Below are 12,299 nucleotides of genomic sequence, written 5' to 3' on the forward strand. Positions count from 1 at the left end.
ACTCATTCATCTGCAAAGAATATGTTTTTGAGAGACAAAAGTATGTATGTTTTGCTTTTCAGTTGTGTTCCCTTTATGTTGGATGGACTGAACATTGTCTGGGGAATGCCTGTAGGCTTGGAGCCTTCTGGTGAGTGTGTGGGGACCAATGGGGAGAACAGTTTCTCCCAGTGGCAACAGTTCCTTCCCCTGGTGTCTGCCTGATTTCAGAAATGCAGGAAATTTCTAAGGAGACGTGGTGGGGTGGGTGTAATCTTTGTGCACTTGACTTCCCCCCTGTGTCTGTCCACTTGCATCGTTGGCCTTGGTCAAGATGGTGCATCTCTTGTAATACAGCTCATTCCAAAACGTGAGTGTGCATATGGTGGCAGTGCGTGGTGTCCAATGACTTCCAAGATGTCACATAGCTGAAGGAAGTTTTTCCATCCATCTTCCCCAGAAATCTCTGATAACTTTTAAAGAAATTGTGCTTTACAAGCCATTCTCTTCTCATGGAAATGCTTCTTTTTCTAAACAAGCAAGCACTGATCTTACAGGTAAGTGTCTCGTACTCAGAGAAGATGTGTTCAAGAGAGCAATGCATGAGTTTTTGCTATTTAACTGCAATATGTTGATGTTGGATGGACGGGAAGTAGCCTGGATAGTGTCTTTAGGTTTGGAGCAGCATAGTCCTGTTGCCTGATCTCGTTCCTTTCCTATTGCTTCCCAGCTCAGTGTGAGCAGGTGGCACGAAAGACATGTAGAGGACAGATCCTTCTGCTTTTCTCTGGGGGAATGTGTTGCTGGTTGAGGTATTTTTTTTCAGTGAAAAAGCAGTGGTGTTACCTTTGTGGAGTTGCTGGGTTTTGTGATGGTTGGCTCTTGTTACGGATGAGATGTTTCTGGTGGGAGTAATTTCCCTGTGTCCTGAGGTTGTTGCTGCTGGAATGTTCTGGCAGTGGATGTTTACCTGAAAAGCTAAACGAGAGCTCACCAGTTGGCATGTGGTTGGCAAGTGAGCCGCACCAAAGCTTCTTCCTTGGGGTGTAGGGTTGTGTGAGAGATCTGCTTTTCCCCTGTGCTTTTTCCTCTTCTTGGAGGATTTGCATGCTGGGTTATGATGGATCTGAGCTGCTGAATGAAAGACTCACCTGAGCTGTGTGGAGTCCTTGGAACCTGCTTGCAGTGTGCATCCTGGTATCCTGGTCTGCAGTAGCCTATTTAGAGGAGGAGAGCGAGTTCTCTGGAAGAGTAATTCCCAAGGGGATGTCATCCTCGTGAGTGCTGAGGGACCCTGTACAGAGCTCAAAGGAAGTCTGTGAGGAAGATGAAGAGAGCTTGGCTGAGGTCATGTCTGTGCTTAATGCTGAGTGTGTGCAGGCATTTGGATAGCGTTTTAATGAAGCAGGAAAAAAAAGGGGGGGGGGGAAGGAAGAAGAAAAAATGGCCAGGAAGGGAAAGGGAAAGGTTATGAAGGTTAATGCAGGGAAGGGAAAAGTGAAAATTAAAGAGGAGAGGAAGAGAAGCAGATGGATAGAAGGAGAGAAGGAAAGAAGGAAACCAGGAAGAAGTTGTAAGAATAAAAGAAGAAATTGAAAGACTGAAAGGAAGTAAAAGAAAAAAGGATCGAACATAAGAAGAAAAAGGAAGAAGAAATCGAATGAAAAAATAAAAGAAAATAATAATGAAGGAACAGAGACAGAATGAAAGTATATGAGGAAGAAAATGAGTTTCAGAAAGAAGGAAAGAAGTGAAAGAAGGAACAAAGTGAGAGAAGGAAAGAAGTGACTGACGGAAAGAAGTGAAAGAAGGAAAAGGGAGAAAGAAGGAAAGAAGTATGCATGCAGAGGAAAGCATGCAAGCAAGAAGCAAGCAGGAAAGCAAGCAAGGCAGAGAATGGAGGAGAAGAAAATGAGAAGATAGACGAGAAAGAAAGGAAGGAAACAAACAAGCAAGCAGGAGCACCCATTGCCGTGGTGCGTGCAGGGCTGGGAGCCGGTCGGTGTGCGGGGAGCGTCGTCTGGAGCGCAGCGCTGCGGGGCTGTTGCCCCCTCGTTAGCGCTGCTGTCTCGGCCTGTGCTGGGCTCGGTGGCGGCGCCGTCGGCGTGGTGTGTCCCGCGAGTGCCGGGGGCGTCCCGCGAGTGCCGGGGGCGTCCCGCGAGTGCCGGGGGCGTCCCGCGAGGCGGGGGCGGCGTCGCTGCCGTGCTGGCGGCGGCGGGCGCGAGTGAGGCGGCGGAGCACACGGTGTCGCTGCAGGCTCAGGAACGGCGCGGGAGCGGCGGGAGGGCGGCTCCGCCCCGGGGCGGCGGGAAGGGCGGCTGTGCGCGCGGGGGGAGCGGCGCGGGGCGGGCAGGAGAGCGGCGGCGGCGGCGGCGGGAGCCGTGCGGGGCGCGGGCGGCGGCGGCGGCCATGGCGGTGTGCGTGCGGGCCGTGGTGCGGGTGCTGGTGCTGCAGGCGGCCTGGGCGCTGGGCGGCGGGCAGGTGCGCTACTCGGTGCCGGAGGAAGCCAAGGGCGGCACGGTGGTGGGTCGGCTGGCGCAGGACCTGGGCCTGGAGGCGGGCGAGGCGGAGGCGCGGCGGCTGCGGCTGGTGGCGCAGGGCCGGCGGGCGAGCGTGGAGGTGAGCGGGGCGAGCGGGGCGCTGGTGGTGAGCTCGCGGCTGGACCGGGAGGAGCTGTGCGGGAAGAGCGCGCCCTGCGCCCTGCGCCTGGAGGTGCTGCTGGAGCGGCCGCTGCGCGTCTTCCACGTGGAGGTGGAGGTCACCGACATCAACGACAATGCCCCGCTCTTCCCCGCCGCCACCAAAAACCTCAGCATAGCGGAACTGTCGCTGCCGGGTTCCCGTTTCCCGCTGGAGGGCGCGTCGGATGCGGATATCGGAGCCAACGCGCAGCTCTCCTATACCCTCAGCCCCAGCGAACACTTCGCTCTGGAATTAGAAAAAGAGAATGAACGGAATATCATACCTGATCTTGTATTAAGGAAATCTCTGGACCGCGAGTCTCTGGCCGAGCACCGTCTGTTGCTGACGGCGAGAGACGGGGGCAGGCCGTCGCTGACGGGCACGGTGGAGCTGGTGGTGTCGGTGCTGGATGCGAACGACAACGCGCCCCAGTTCAACCAGTCGGTGTATAAAGTGCAGGTGCTGGAGAGCGCAGCTGAGGGGACACTGTTGGCGCGCGTGTGTGCCACGGACCCGGACGAGGGAAGTAACAGTGAAGTAACCTACAGCGCGAGCAACTTTATTCCCCTGAGTGGAAGAGATCTCATTTCCGTTAATGCGCACACCGGCGAGATCCGACTCGTCGGTCCCCTGGACTTCGAAGAAGTCAGTGTGTTTGACTTTCGCATTGAGGCGAGAGACAAGGGGACGCCCCCGTTGTCGGGGCACTGTAAGGTGGTGGTGGAGGTGTTGGACGTGAACGACAACGCGCCCGAGGTGTGGGTGACGTCGCTGTCGGTGCCGGTGGCCGAGGACGCGTCGGTGGGGACGGTGGTGGCGCTGCTGAGCGTGTCGGACCGGGACTCGGGGGCGAACGGGCGGGTGCGGTGCGCGGTGTGGCCGCCGTCGCCGTTCGGGCTGGTGGCGACGTTCGCGGGCTCGTACTCGCTGGTGCTGCGGGAGGCGCTGGACCGGGAGCGGGTGTCGGAGTACGAGGTGGAGGTGCGGGCGGAGGACGGCGGGGCGCCGCCGCTGCGCGCCAGCCGCGGGCTGCGGGTGCCGGTGTCGGACGTGAACGACAACGCGCCGGCGTTCGCGCAGGCCGTGTACACGGTGCTGGCGCGGGAGAACAACGCGGCGGGCGCGGAGCTGGCGCGGCTGTGGGCGCGGGACCCGGACGAGGCGGGCAACGGGCGCGTGAGCTACTCGGTGGCGGAGGGCGGCGCGGGCGCGGGCGCGGGGTCGGGGTCGGGGTGGCGTCCGGCGTCGAGCTACGTGTCGGTGGACGCGGAGAGCGGGCGGCTGTGGGCGCTGCAGCCCCTGGACTACGAGGAGCTGCAGGTGCTGCAGTTCGAGGTGCGGGCGGTGGACGCGGGCGAGCCGCCGCTGTGCGGCAACGCCACGGTGCAGCTCTTCGTGGTGGACGAGAACGACAACGCGCCGGCGCTGCTCCCGCCTGCCGGCGGCGGGCCGGGGCCCTGGGCTGCGGGCGAGGCGTCGTCGTCGTCGGCGGGGTCGCTGTGGGCGTGGGCGGCGTGGGGGGCGCCGGCGGGGCAGGTGGTGGCGAAGATCCGCGCGGTGGACGCGGACTCGGGCTACAACGCGTGGCTGCGCTACGAGCTGTGGGAGCCGCGGGGCAAGGGCCCGTTCCGCGTGGGGCTGTACAGCGGCGAGGTGAGCACGGCGCGGGCGCTGGAGGAGGCGGACGGCCCGCGGCAGAGGCTGCTGATCGTGGTGCGGGACCACGGGGAGCCGTCGCGCTCGGCCACGGCCACGCTGAGCGTGTCGCTGGTGGAGGGCGCCGAGGCGGCGCTGGCGGCGGCGGGGGCGGTGTCGGCGGGGGCGGGGCTGCGGCCGGCGGCGGGCGCGGAGGGCGGCGCGGCGGCGGCGGCGGCGGCGGCGACGAACGTGTGGCTGGTGGTGGCCATCTGCGCGGTGTCGAGCCTGTTCCTGCTGGCGGTGGTGCTGTACGGGGCGTCGCGCTGGGCGCCGCGGGCGGCCGTGCTGGCGGGGCCCGGGCCGGCGACGCTGGTGTGCGCCAGCGAGGTGGGCAGCTGGTCGTACTCGCAGCGCCAGAGCCGGAGCCTGTGCGTGGCGGACGGCGCGGGCAAGAGCGACCTGATGGTTTTCAGCCCCAACTGCCCGCCGCCGCCCGGCCCCGCGCCGAAGGAGCCGCCGCAGGAGCCGCCCGCTCTCCTGGACACGGTCAGTGCCACTCGCCCTCCTCTCGCCCCTTAATCTTTTCCTCGCCCTCTTCCTCTCCCTTGACTTCCCTGTCCCATCTGCCGTCCCCGCTCCCGGCCACCCCCTCGGAAGCGGTTGTGGCAGCCGGGCGCAGCCCTCGGGCCCGCGGCCGCTTGGTTCTCGTCAGGTGCTTGAGCTGCGAGTGTGAACAGCGCTGTGGCCTGAGTCTGTGCCCCAGCGCGAGTCCTGCCAAAGGCTGGTGTACTCGGAGCCCCACTCCTGGTGTTGGGACAGGGCTTTTCTGGAAGCTGTGGTGTAGTTGGAGCACCTGAACACTAGCTGATAAATGTTTTCCTCGTGGTTTTGGTCAAGATATCGTCGAGGGGTCAGTTGTGAGATCTTCACTCCATGCAGAATGCTGGAAAGTCATTGTACTGTCAGATGCTGATGATACTATGATATTCGTGCCTTGCACCTTCACACACACTTTTAGAAATGGGATGTGGGGCAGGTGAGCACTGTTGGTGTCTGTTCAACTTATTCTTTTTGTGGCCATGTATGTCTGGTGCTATTTTTGGGGTATTGTCTGTAATCAGTTGATGGAGTTAATTTTCATCTAGTGTAACTTTAGCAGCTGGACACTTTTCTCCTGGTGTTCTTGTTAAAGATGCTGTCTGTGTCAGGGTTCAGCTCTGAAGTCTTCTCTCCATTTGTGATGTTGCTTAGTTGTAGTGGCTGACGCTATTGACACCATGCTGTTGGTGTCTTGCTATTTCTCACACAGGGTTAATGGAACAAGTGTAAATGATCAAGTGTATTCTATGTCCCTTGAAAATATACAATGTTTTTTCACCAGTAGATAGTTTTGGAAGGCCATGATGCAGTATGAAACATGTTATACTTTCCCTTTTATGAGTATGCCTTTAGGGTGCTTTGGAATACAGAGGTAGAAGAGCACACCGGGAGACTGGGACAAAAAACAGAGAACTGTTTTTCTGCATCAATCAAGGCATTTTGTTCAAGGACAGTTTCAGAAGATCTGACTGTGCCAGTTCTATGCATTCTGTGGTGACCAGCCTCTCTTGCGTCCTGGGAGTGCTGGTGAATGTGGTGTGACTGATTCCTTGTGCCCAGCTCACGCTCATTAGAGCTGGGTGCAGTTGACGGAGTGTTTGATGCTCATGATACGGCGATGTTGGAGTCTTCCTCCTTTACACACAGGTCTTGTAATGGAACATGAGATAGGGGAGTACCTTTGGTGTTTGTTCTACTTGTTCTTACTTTGCATTGCTGTTCGTTTCACATGCGTATTGCATTTAATCCCTTCATGATGTATCTCTAAACATTCACATCTCTCTTGGCATGCATCCAAAAGTTCTTCATCTCCTGGTTTGGAACATCTTACTGAAGCTAGGCTGTTCAGTATTTAAGTTTTTCTCTGATAGAATATAATCAGTGCTGATTGTGCTTAGAGCTTTCATGACATTGGCTTCACAAAGACTGTTTCTAACTGGTGTGCAGTGTTTCCACCTGTGATTGCTGAAGGAGTACACAACATGAAGCATGGTGATGGTGGTCCTGCAGATAGTATTCCTTGGTATTGAGTGTGCACTTGAATGGTTTGTAATGCAAATGGCTTTGTTTGTATGTTTGTTTCCGTTCTGTGGGGACCTTGTTGTGGTGTGTAACCTTGTTGTGGCATGTGAAATCTTATTGCTGTGTGTAGTTCCAGTTTTGCAGTTTTCACAGCTGTCATTGACGGAAAAGGTCTGTGAAAACTGAAGTGAGCCTTGGGGTGGGAAGGGAAGGTGTGTCATCTGGTGGAAGTGAATGTGGCAATGGCACTGAGTGGCAGTTGGCTGTTCCCTAATGTGAACCAGAACCTTTGGGGGAAGTCAGACTGCTTAAGGGAAAAGGAAATCAATAGTCTGCATTGCGTGCCATAACACAAGAAGGAGAGATGTCTGTGTTGAGAACACACGTCCCAGAATGGGGGATCAAAGGTGCCTAAAGCAAAGCCTGAGGCAGAATGGTCCCGGAGTGTTTTTCAGCAAAACCTCTCCCAGGCTCCAAGAGATACGAGGTGAAGGTCTTCCTTAACTTGAGACAGTATGTGAACCTGAAATGCCCAGAATGTCATTTGAGGTATAATACCTTGTGAGGATATCTCTTGCATCTGTTGTGAATCCCTTTCTCACTTCCGGGATGTGTTGAACAAGATGGAAAAACTTCAGGCATCACAGAGAAGTGGACCAGGAAGTGGAGTGGGTGATTTTGCTTGAGGCAGGGATGTGTTATCCTTGTGTGAAGGGCTGAAGTTGAGTTAGATGAGGTTGCAGAGGACCTTTTCTTGTGCAGGTCAGAATATGTCGAAGGAAGTTGGTTTGAGTCCCTCCCTATCCTGCTGTTGCATGGTTTCCATGTAGAGTTGCAGTTGCTTGTGATCACCATGTCTCTGCTCTCTGCAAGCCATGCTTGTGTCCCGTCTTTTTCTATGCGCATTGAAAATATACCAACTTTTTCACTCTCTTTACCACCAGAAAGTAGTTTGTAAAGGGGAAGAAGTAGCACAAATCATATTATATTTTCCCTTTATGAGTATGCTATGTGTGTAGTTTGCAATATAGAGGTAAAAGAGCACAGCCAGAGGTCAGGGCAGGGAACAGAGTAACAGGGATCTGTTTTTCTGCATCAGCCAAGGCGTTTTATTCAAGAACAGCTTCAGAGGATCTGACTGTGCCAGTTGTATGCATTCCATAGTGACCAGCCTCTCTTGTGTTATGGGAGTGCTGGTAAATGTGGTGTGATTGTTTCCTTGTGCCCAGCTCATGTTCATTACAACTGGGTAGAGTTGGTGGAGTGTCTGATGCTCATGATATAGCGATGTTGGAGTCTTCCTCCTTCTCACACAGAGCTGGTAATGGTACATGAGATAGGTGAGCACCTTTGGTATTTATTCTAGTCATTCTTCTTGCATTGCATTGCTGTTTGTTTTATGGACTTCTTGTGTGTCACCCCCTTATGATGGTTTTTTATCTGTCACATATATGTTGGCATGCATTGAAGAGATCCTCATCTCCCAGTTTGGGACATCTTACTGAGGCTAGCTGTTCGGTATTTGAGTTTTTCTCTGTCAGAATAAAATCAATACCGACTGTGTTTAGAGCTGTCATGACATGGGCTCCACAAATGCTGTTTCTTCCTGGTGTGCAGCATTTCCCCCTGAGACCGCTGAAGGTGTGCAAGAGGTTAGGGGTGGATATGGTGGTGGTGGTCCTGCAGGCATTGAGTTCACACTTGAAACATTTATAATAAAATTCATGTCCCTTATTTTAATCCCCTTACGATGTTTCTTGTTTTTTTACTTTCTTTTCTTTTTTTGGGGGGGGGAGGGGGGGTGGAACGGGAGGGAGGTGCGGGGTGTGAACCTTGTTGTGTATAGCCTGTCATAACTTCTTGCCAGGTGTGAAGACAATGTCTGGCATTGATCAAAAAATGGTGAATGTCTGTTGAGCTGAAGATCCGATTTCCCAGGGTGCAGAAAAGAATATGCCAGAGGAAAAAGTGGAGAAGAGGCCAGGCACAGTGTGGTCCTTGGCCAGGAGCCTCTCAGAATTCCCAGAAGTTCAGATCTCTGAGCATGAGATGCAGCATGTTATTCCTGCTGCCACACAACTTTGGTGTTCTGTGTGTTTGGTGGCTTTTGCCTGTTGTTTCCCTGGGGATCCCCTTCCTGCATGGGGATGAATCATGGCAGCATGGTTTGTGTAGGATGGGACCTGGGGAGGTGTCCATGCGAGAAAATGTGGACAGAAAGGCCATGTGTGAAGAAGGACTGCACAGGTCCCTTTGCAGTCAAGTTCTGAATGTCCTCACTCCAGTGTTTCTGTGGTGTTCCTGCTTGTGAAGACAATCTGCCATTAGTACCTTTAATCATGTTTGTCTGAAGGTGGAGTGTTGTTGGTCAGGCAGGAGCTTTTCCCACTCCTGATGATTCCTCCTGAGTTGTCGGAAGTTCCCCAAGATGTTCCCTCTGCTCGTATTCTTGGGAGGGACAGGAAGAAGCGCTGTTTGTATTCCCAATGTTGTCCAGACCTTGTGTTCCAATGAAGTGGAATGGGATCCTTCGGTTTTCATCTCTCCTGTAATGAAAATGTCCCACTCCCCACTCTGCTGTTTTTCTTCTCTCATATTGGAAATGTGTTGGTAACAGTGGATGAGATGTAGTCTGCTGAGTTGTGGCTGCTGACAGAGAGCAGACATTTGGGCAGTTGGCTGTGAGTGTGGGTGCTGTTTTTTGGACTGTTCAGAGCAGACGTTGTCCTTGAGAGAATGTCATTGGCTTTCAGGTCTGCCTCTTGCTTCCCATGTGATAGAACCTTAAGGTACCTTGTGTTGAAGGTGGCACGTGGACATCCATGGTTCCCTTGCTGAGAGCAGGATGAAAACTGCATTTAGATGAGGCTGGTCAGGGCCTCATCCTGTCAAGGTCTGTCTGTCTCCAAGGAAGGCTACTTGTGTCAATCCCTGGCCCGGTGTTCCAGGGCCTCCCCAGGTTCTGTGTAGAGTTTTGTTTTTGTCTGTCCACTTGGTTTTCCTTCATCTCAGTCTTCTGTACCATAGGCCTGGCTTTGCAGCAGTCTGGCAGATGGCCTTTGACTCCTGTGTTCTTGAGCATGAGGAGTGGCGGCTCCAGCAGAAGCTGTTGTAAATGTCCATCAGGCCAGCTTTCTCCATTTCCATCTGAGATTGCTGAGCCAGTGCAAAGCCTTGAGAGTGCCATTTCGGGGGAAGATCCTGGCAGTGGTGGAGAAGGTGAGGCTCTGCAGAGGGTGATGCTCAGGAGATGGATTTGGAGCTGGATTGTGTCTGTGGGATGGAGCATCGTTCAGGTGTTGTAGCAGTGATTTTGGAAGAGGCATGGAGTGTGCGCGGGCATTTGACAATGGGCAGGATGGTGTTGAGCAAGAAATGAGCCTTGTATGTGAGAAAAAGAGGTTCTGGGTGTAAGCTGGAGTGTGGTATTGGCCAAAAAGTGGGGAGGAGGGGAAGAAATGCTCTCCATGTTTACGATGTTGGTAAAGCTCATGTTTTGATGAATTTGAATGGGATCCTTTTGTTTTCTTCTCTCCTGCATGAAAGCTTCCTTGTTGATTTCTGTTCAGTCCAGCTTCCCTAGAAATCACTGATAACTTTAAATGAGAATTTATCTTTTAAACTGATTCTTCGTGCTATAATCTGTCCCTTTTCCTGAGCAAGCAATCACTAATGCTGCAGTTCACTCATTCATCTGCAAAGAATATGGTTTTGAGAGACAAAAGTATGTATGTTTTGCTTTTCAGTTGTGTTCCCTTTATGTTGGATGGACTGAACATTGTCTGGGGAATGCCTGTAGGCTTGGAGCCTTCTGGTGAGTGTGTGGGGACCAACAGGGAGAACAGTTTCTCCCAGTGGCAACAGTTCCTTCCCCTGGTGTCTGCCTGATTTCAGAAATGCAGGAAATTTCTAAGGAGACGTGGTGGGGTGGGTGTAATCTTCGTGCACTTGACTTCCCCCCTGTGTCTGTGCACTTGCATAGTTGGCCTTGGTCGAGATGGTGCATCTCTTGTAATACAGCTCATTCCAAAACGTGAGTGTGCGTATGGTAGCAGTGCGTGGTGTCCAATGACTTCCAAGATGTCACATAGCTGAAGGAAGTTTTTCCATCCATCTTCCCCAGAAATCTCTGATAACTTTTAAAGAAATTGTGCTTTACAAGCCATTCTCTTCTCATGGAAATGCTTCTTTTTCTAAACAAGCAAGCACTGATCTTACAGGTAAGTGTCTCGTACTCAGAGAAGATGTGTTCAAGAGAGCAATGCATGAGTTTTTGCTATTTAACTGCAATATGTTGATGTTGGATGGATGGGAAGTAGCCTGAGTAATGTCTTTAGGTTTGGAGCAGCATAGTCCTGTTGCCTGATCTCGTTCCTTTCCTATTGCTTCCCAGCTCAGTGTGAGCAGGTGGCACGAAAGACATGTAGAGGACAGATCCTTCTGCTTTTCTCTGGTGGAATGTGTTGCTGGTTGAGGTATTTTTTTTCAGTGAAAAAGCAGTGGTGTTACCTTCGTGGAGTTGCTGGGTTTTGTGATGGTTGGCTCTTGTTATGGATGAGATGTTTCTGGTGGGAGTACTTGTCCTGTGTCCTGAGGTTCTTGCTGCTGGAATGTTCTGGCAGTGGATGTTTACCTGAAAAGCTAAACGAGAGCTCACCAGTTGGCATGTGGTTGGCAAGTGAGCCGCACCAAAGCTTCTTCCTTGGGGTGTAGGGTTGTGTGAGAGATCTGCTTTTCCCCTGTGCTTTTTCCCCTTCTTGGAGGATTTGCATGCTGGGTTATGATGGATCTGAGCTGCTGAATGAAAGACTCACCTGAGCAGTGTGGAGTCCTTGGAACCTGCTTGCAGTGTGCATCCTGGTATCCTGGTCTGCAGTAGCCTATTTAGAGGAGGAGAGCGAGTTCTCTGGAAGAGTAATACCCAAGGGGATGTCATCCTCGTGAGTGCTGAGGGACGCTGTACAGAGCTCAAAGCAAGGCTGTGAGGAAGATGAAGAGAGCTTAGCTGAGGTCATGTCTGTGCTTAATGCTGAGTGTGTGCAGGCATTTGGATAGCGTTTTAATGAAGCAGGAAAAAAAAGGGGGGGGGAAGGAAGAAGAAAAAAGGGCCAGGAAGGGAAAGGGAAAGGTTATGAAGGTTAATGCAGTGAAGGGAAAAGTGAAAATTAAAGCGGAGAGGAAGAGAAGCAGATGGATAGAAGGAGAGAAGGAAACCAGGAAACCAGGAAGAACTTGTAAGAATAAAAGAAGAAATTGAAAGACTGAAAGGAAGTAACAGAAAAAAGGAAGGAACATAAGAAGAAAAAGGAAGAAGAAATCGAATGAACAAAATAAAAGAAAGGAATAATGAAGGAACAGAGAGAAAGAATGAAGGTATATGAAGAAGGAAAGAAGCAAAAGAAGGAAAAGGGAGAAAGAAGGAACGAAGTATGCATGCAGAAGGAAGCACGCAAGCAAGAAGCAAGCAGGAAAGCAAGCAAGGCAGAGAATGGAGGAGAAGAAAATGAGAAGATAGACGAGAAAGAAAGGAAGGAAACAAACAAGCAAGCAGAAGCATCCATTGCCGTGGTGCGTGCAGGGCTGGGAGCCGGTCGGTGTGCGGGGAGCGTCGTCTGGAGCGCAGCGCTGCGGGGCTGTTGCCCCCTCGTTAGCGCTGCTGTCTCGGCCTGTGCTGGGCTCGGTGGCGGCGCCGTCGGCGTGGTGTGTCCCGCGAGTGCCGGGGGCGTCCCGCGAGTGCCGGGGGCGTCCCGCGAGTGCCGGGGGCGTCCCGCGAGGCGGGGGCGGCGTCGCTGCCGTGCTGGCGGCGGCGGGCGCGAGTGAGGCGGCGGAGCACACGGTGTCGCTGCAGGCTCAGGAACGGCGCGGGAGCGGCGGGAGGG

At 53.2% G+C, this 12,299-nt stretch overlaps 1 protein-coding gene across 1 annotated transcript in view; it reads left to right on the forward strand.

The window, feature by feature from the left end:
- The first annotated feature begins 1,858 nt into the window (after nucleotides 1-1,858).
- The window catches only part of LOC308177985 (protocadherin alpha-C2-like), a 110,202-nt gene continuing 99,761 nt past the window's right edge, over nucleotides 1,859-12,299 (forward strand). Inside the window, exon 1 of the mRNA XM_080555943.1 lies at nucleotides 1,859-4,845. Coding sequence (XP_080412069.1) covers nucleotides 2,389-4,845 — 2,457 coding nt within the window. The 5' untranslated portion in view covers nucleotides 1,859-2,388. The remainder of the gene's footprint in view (nucleotides 4,846-12,299) is intronic.

This window comes from Anser brachyrhynchus, assembly GCF_964034855.1.
Source record: "Anser brachyrhynchus genome assembly, chromosome: 14".
Lineage (NCBI taxonomy): Eukaryota > Metazoa > Chordata > Aves > Anseriformes > Anatidae > Anser > Anser brachyrhynchus.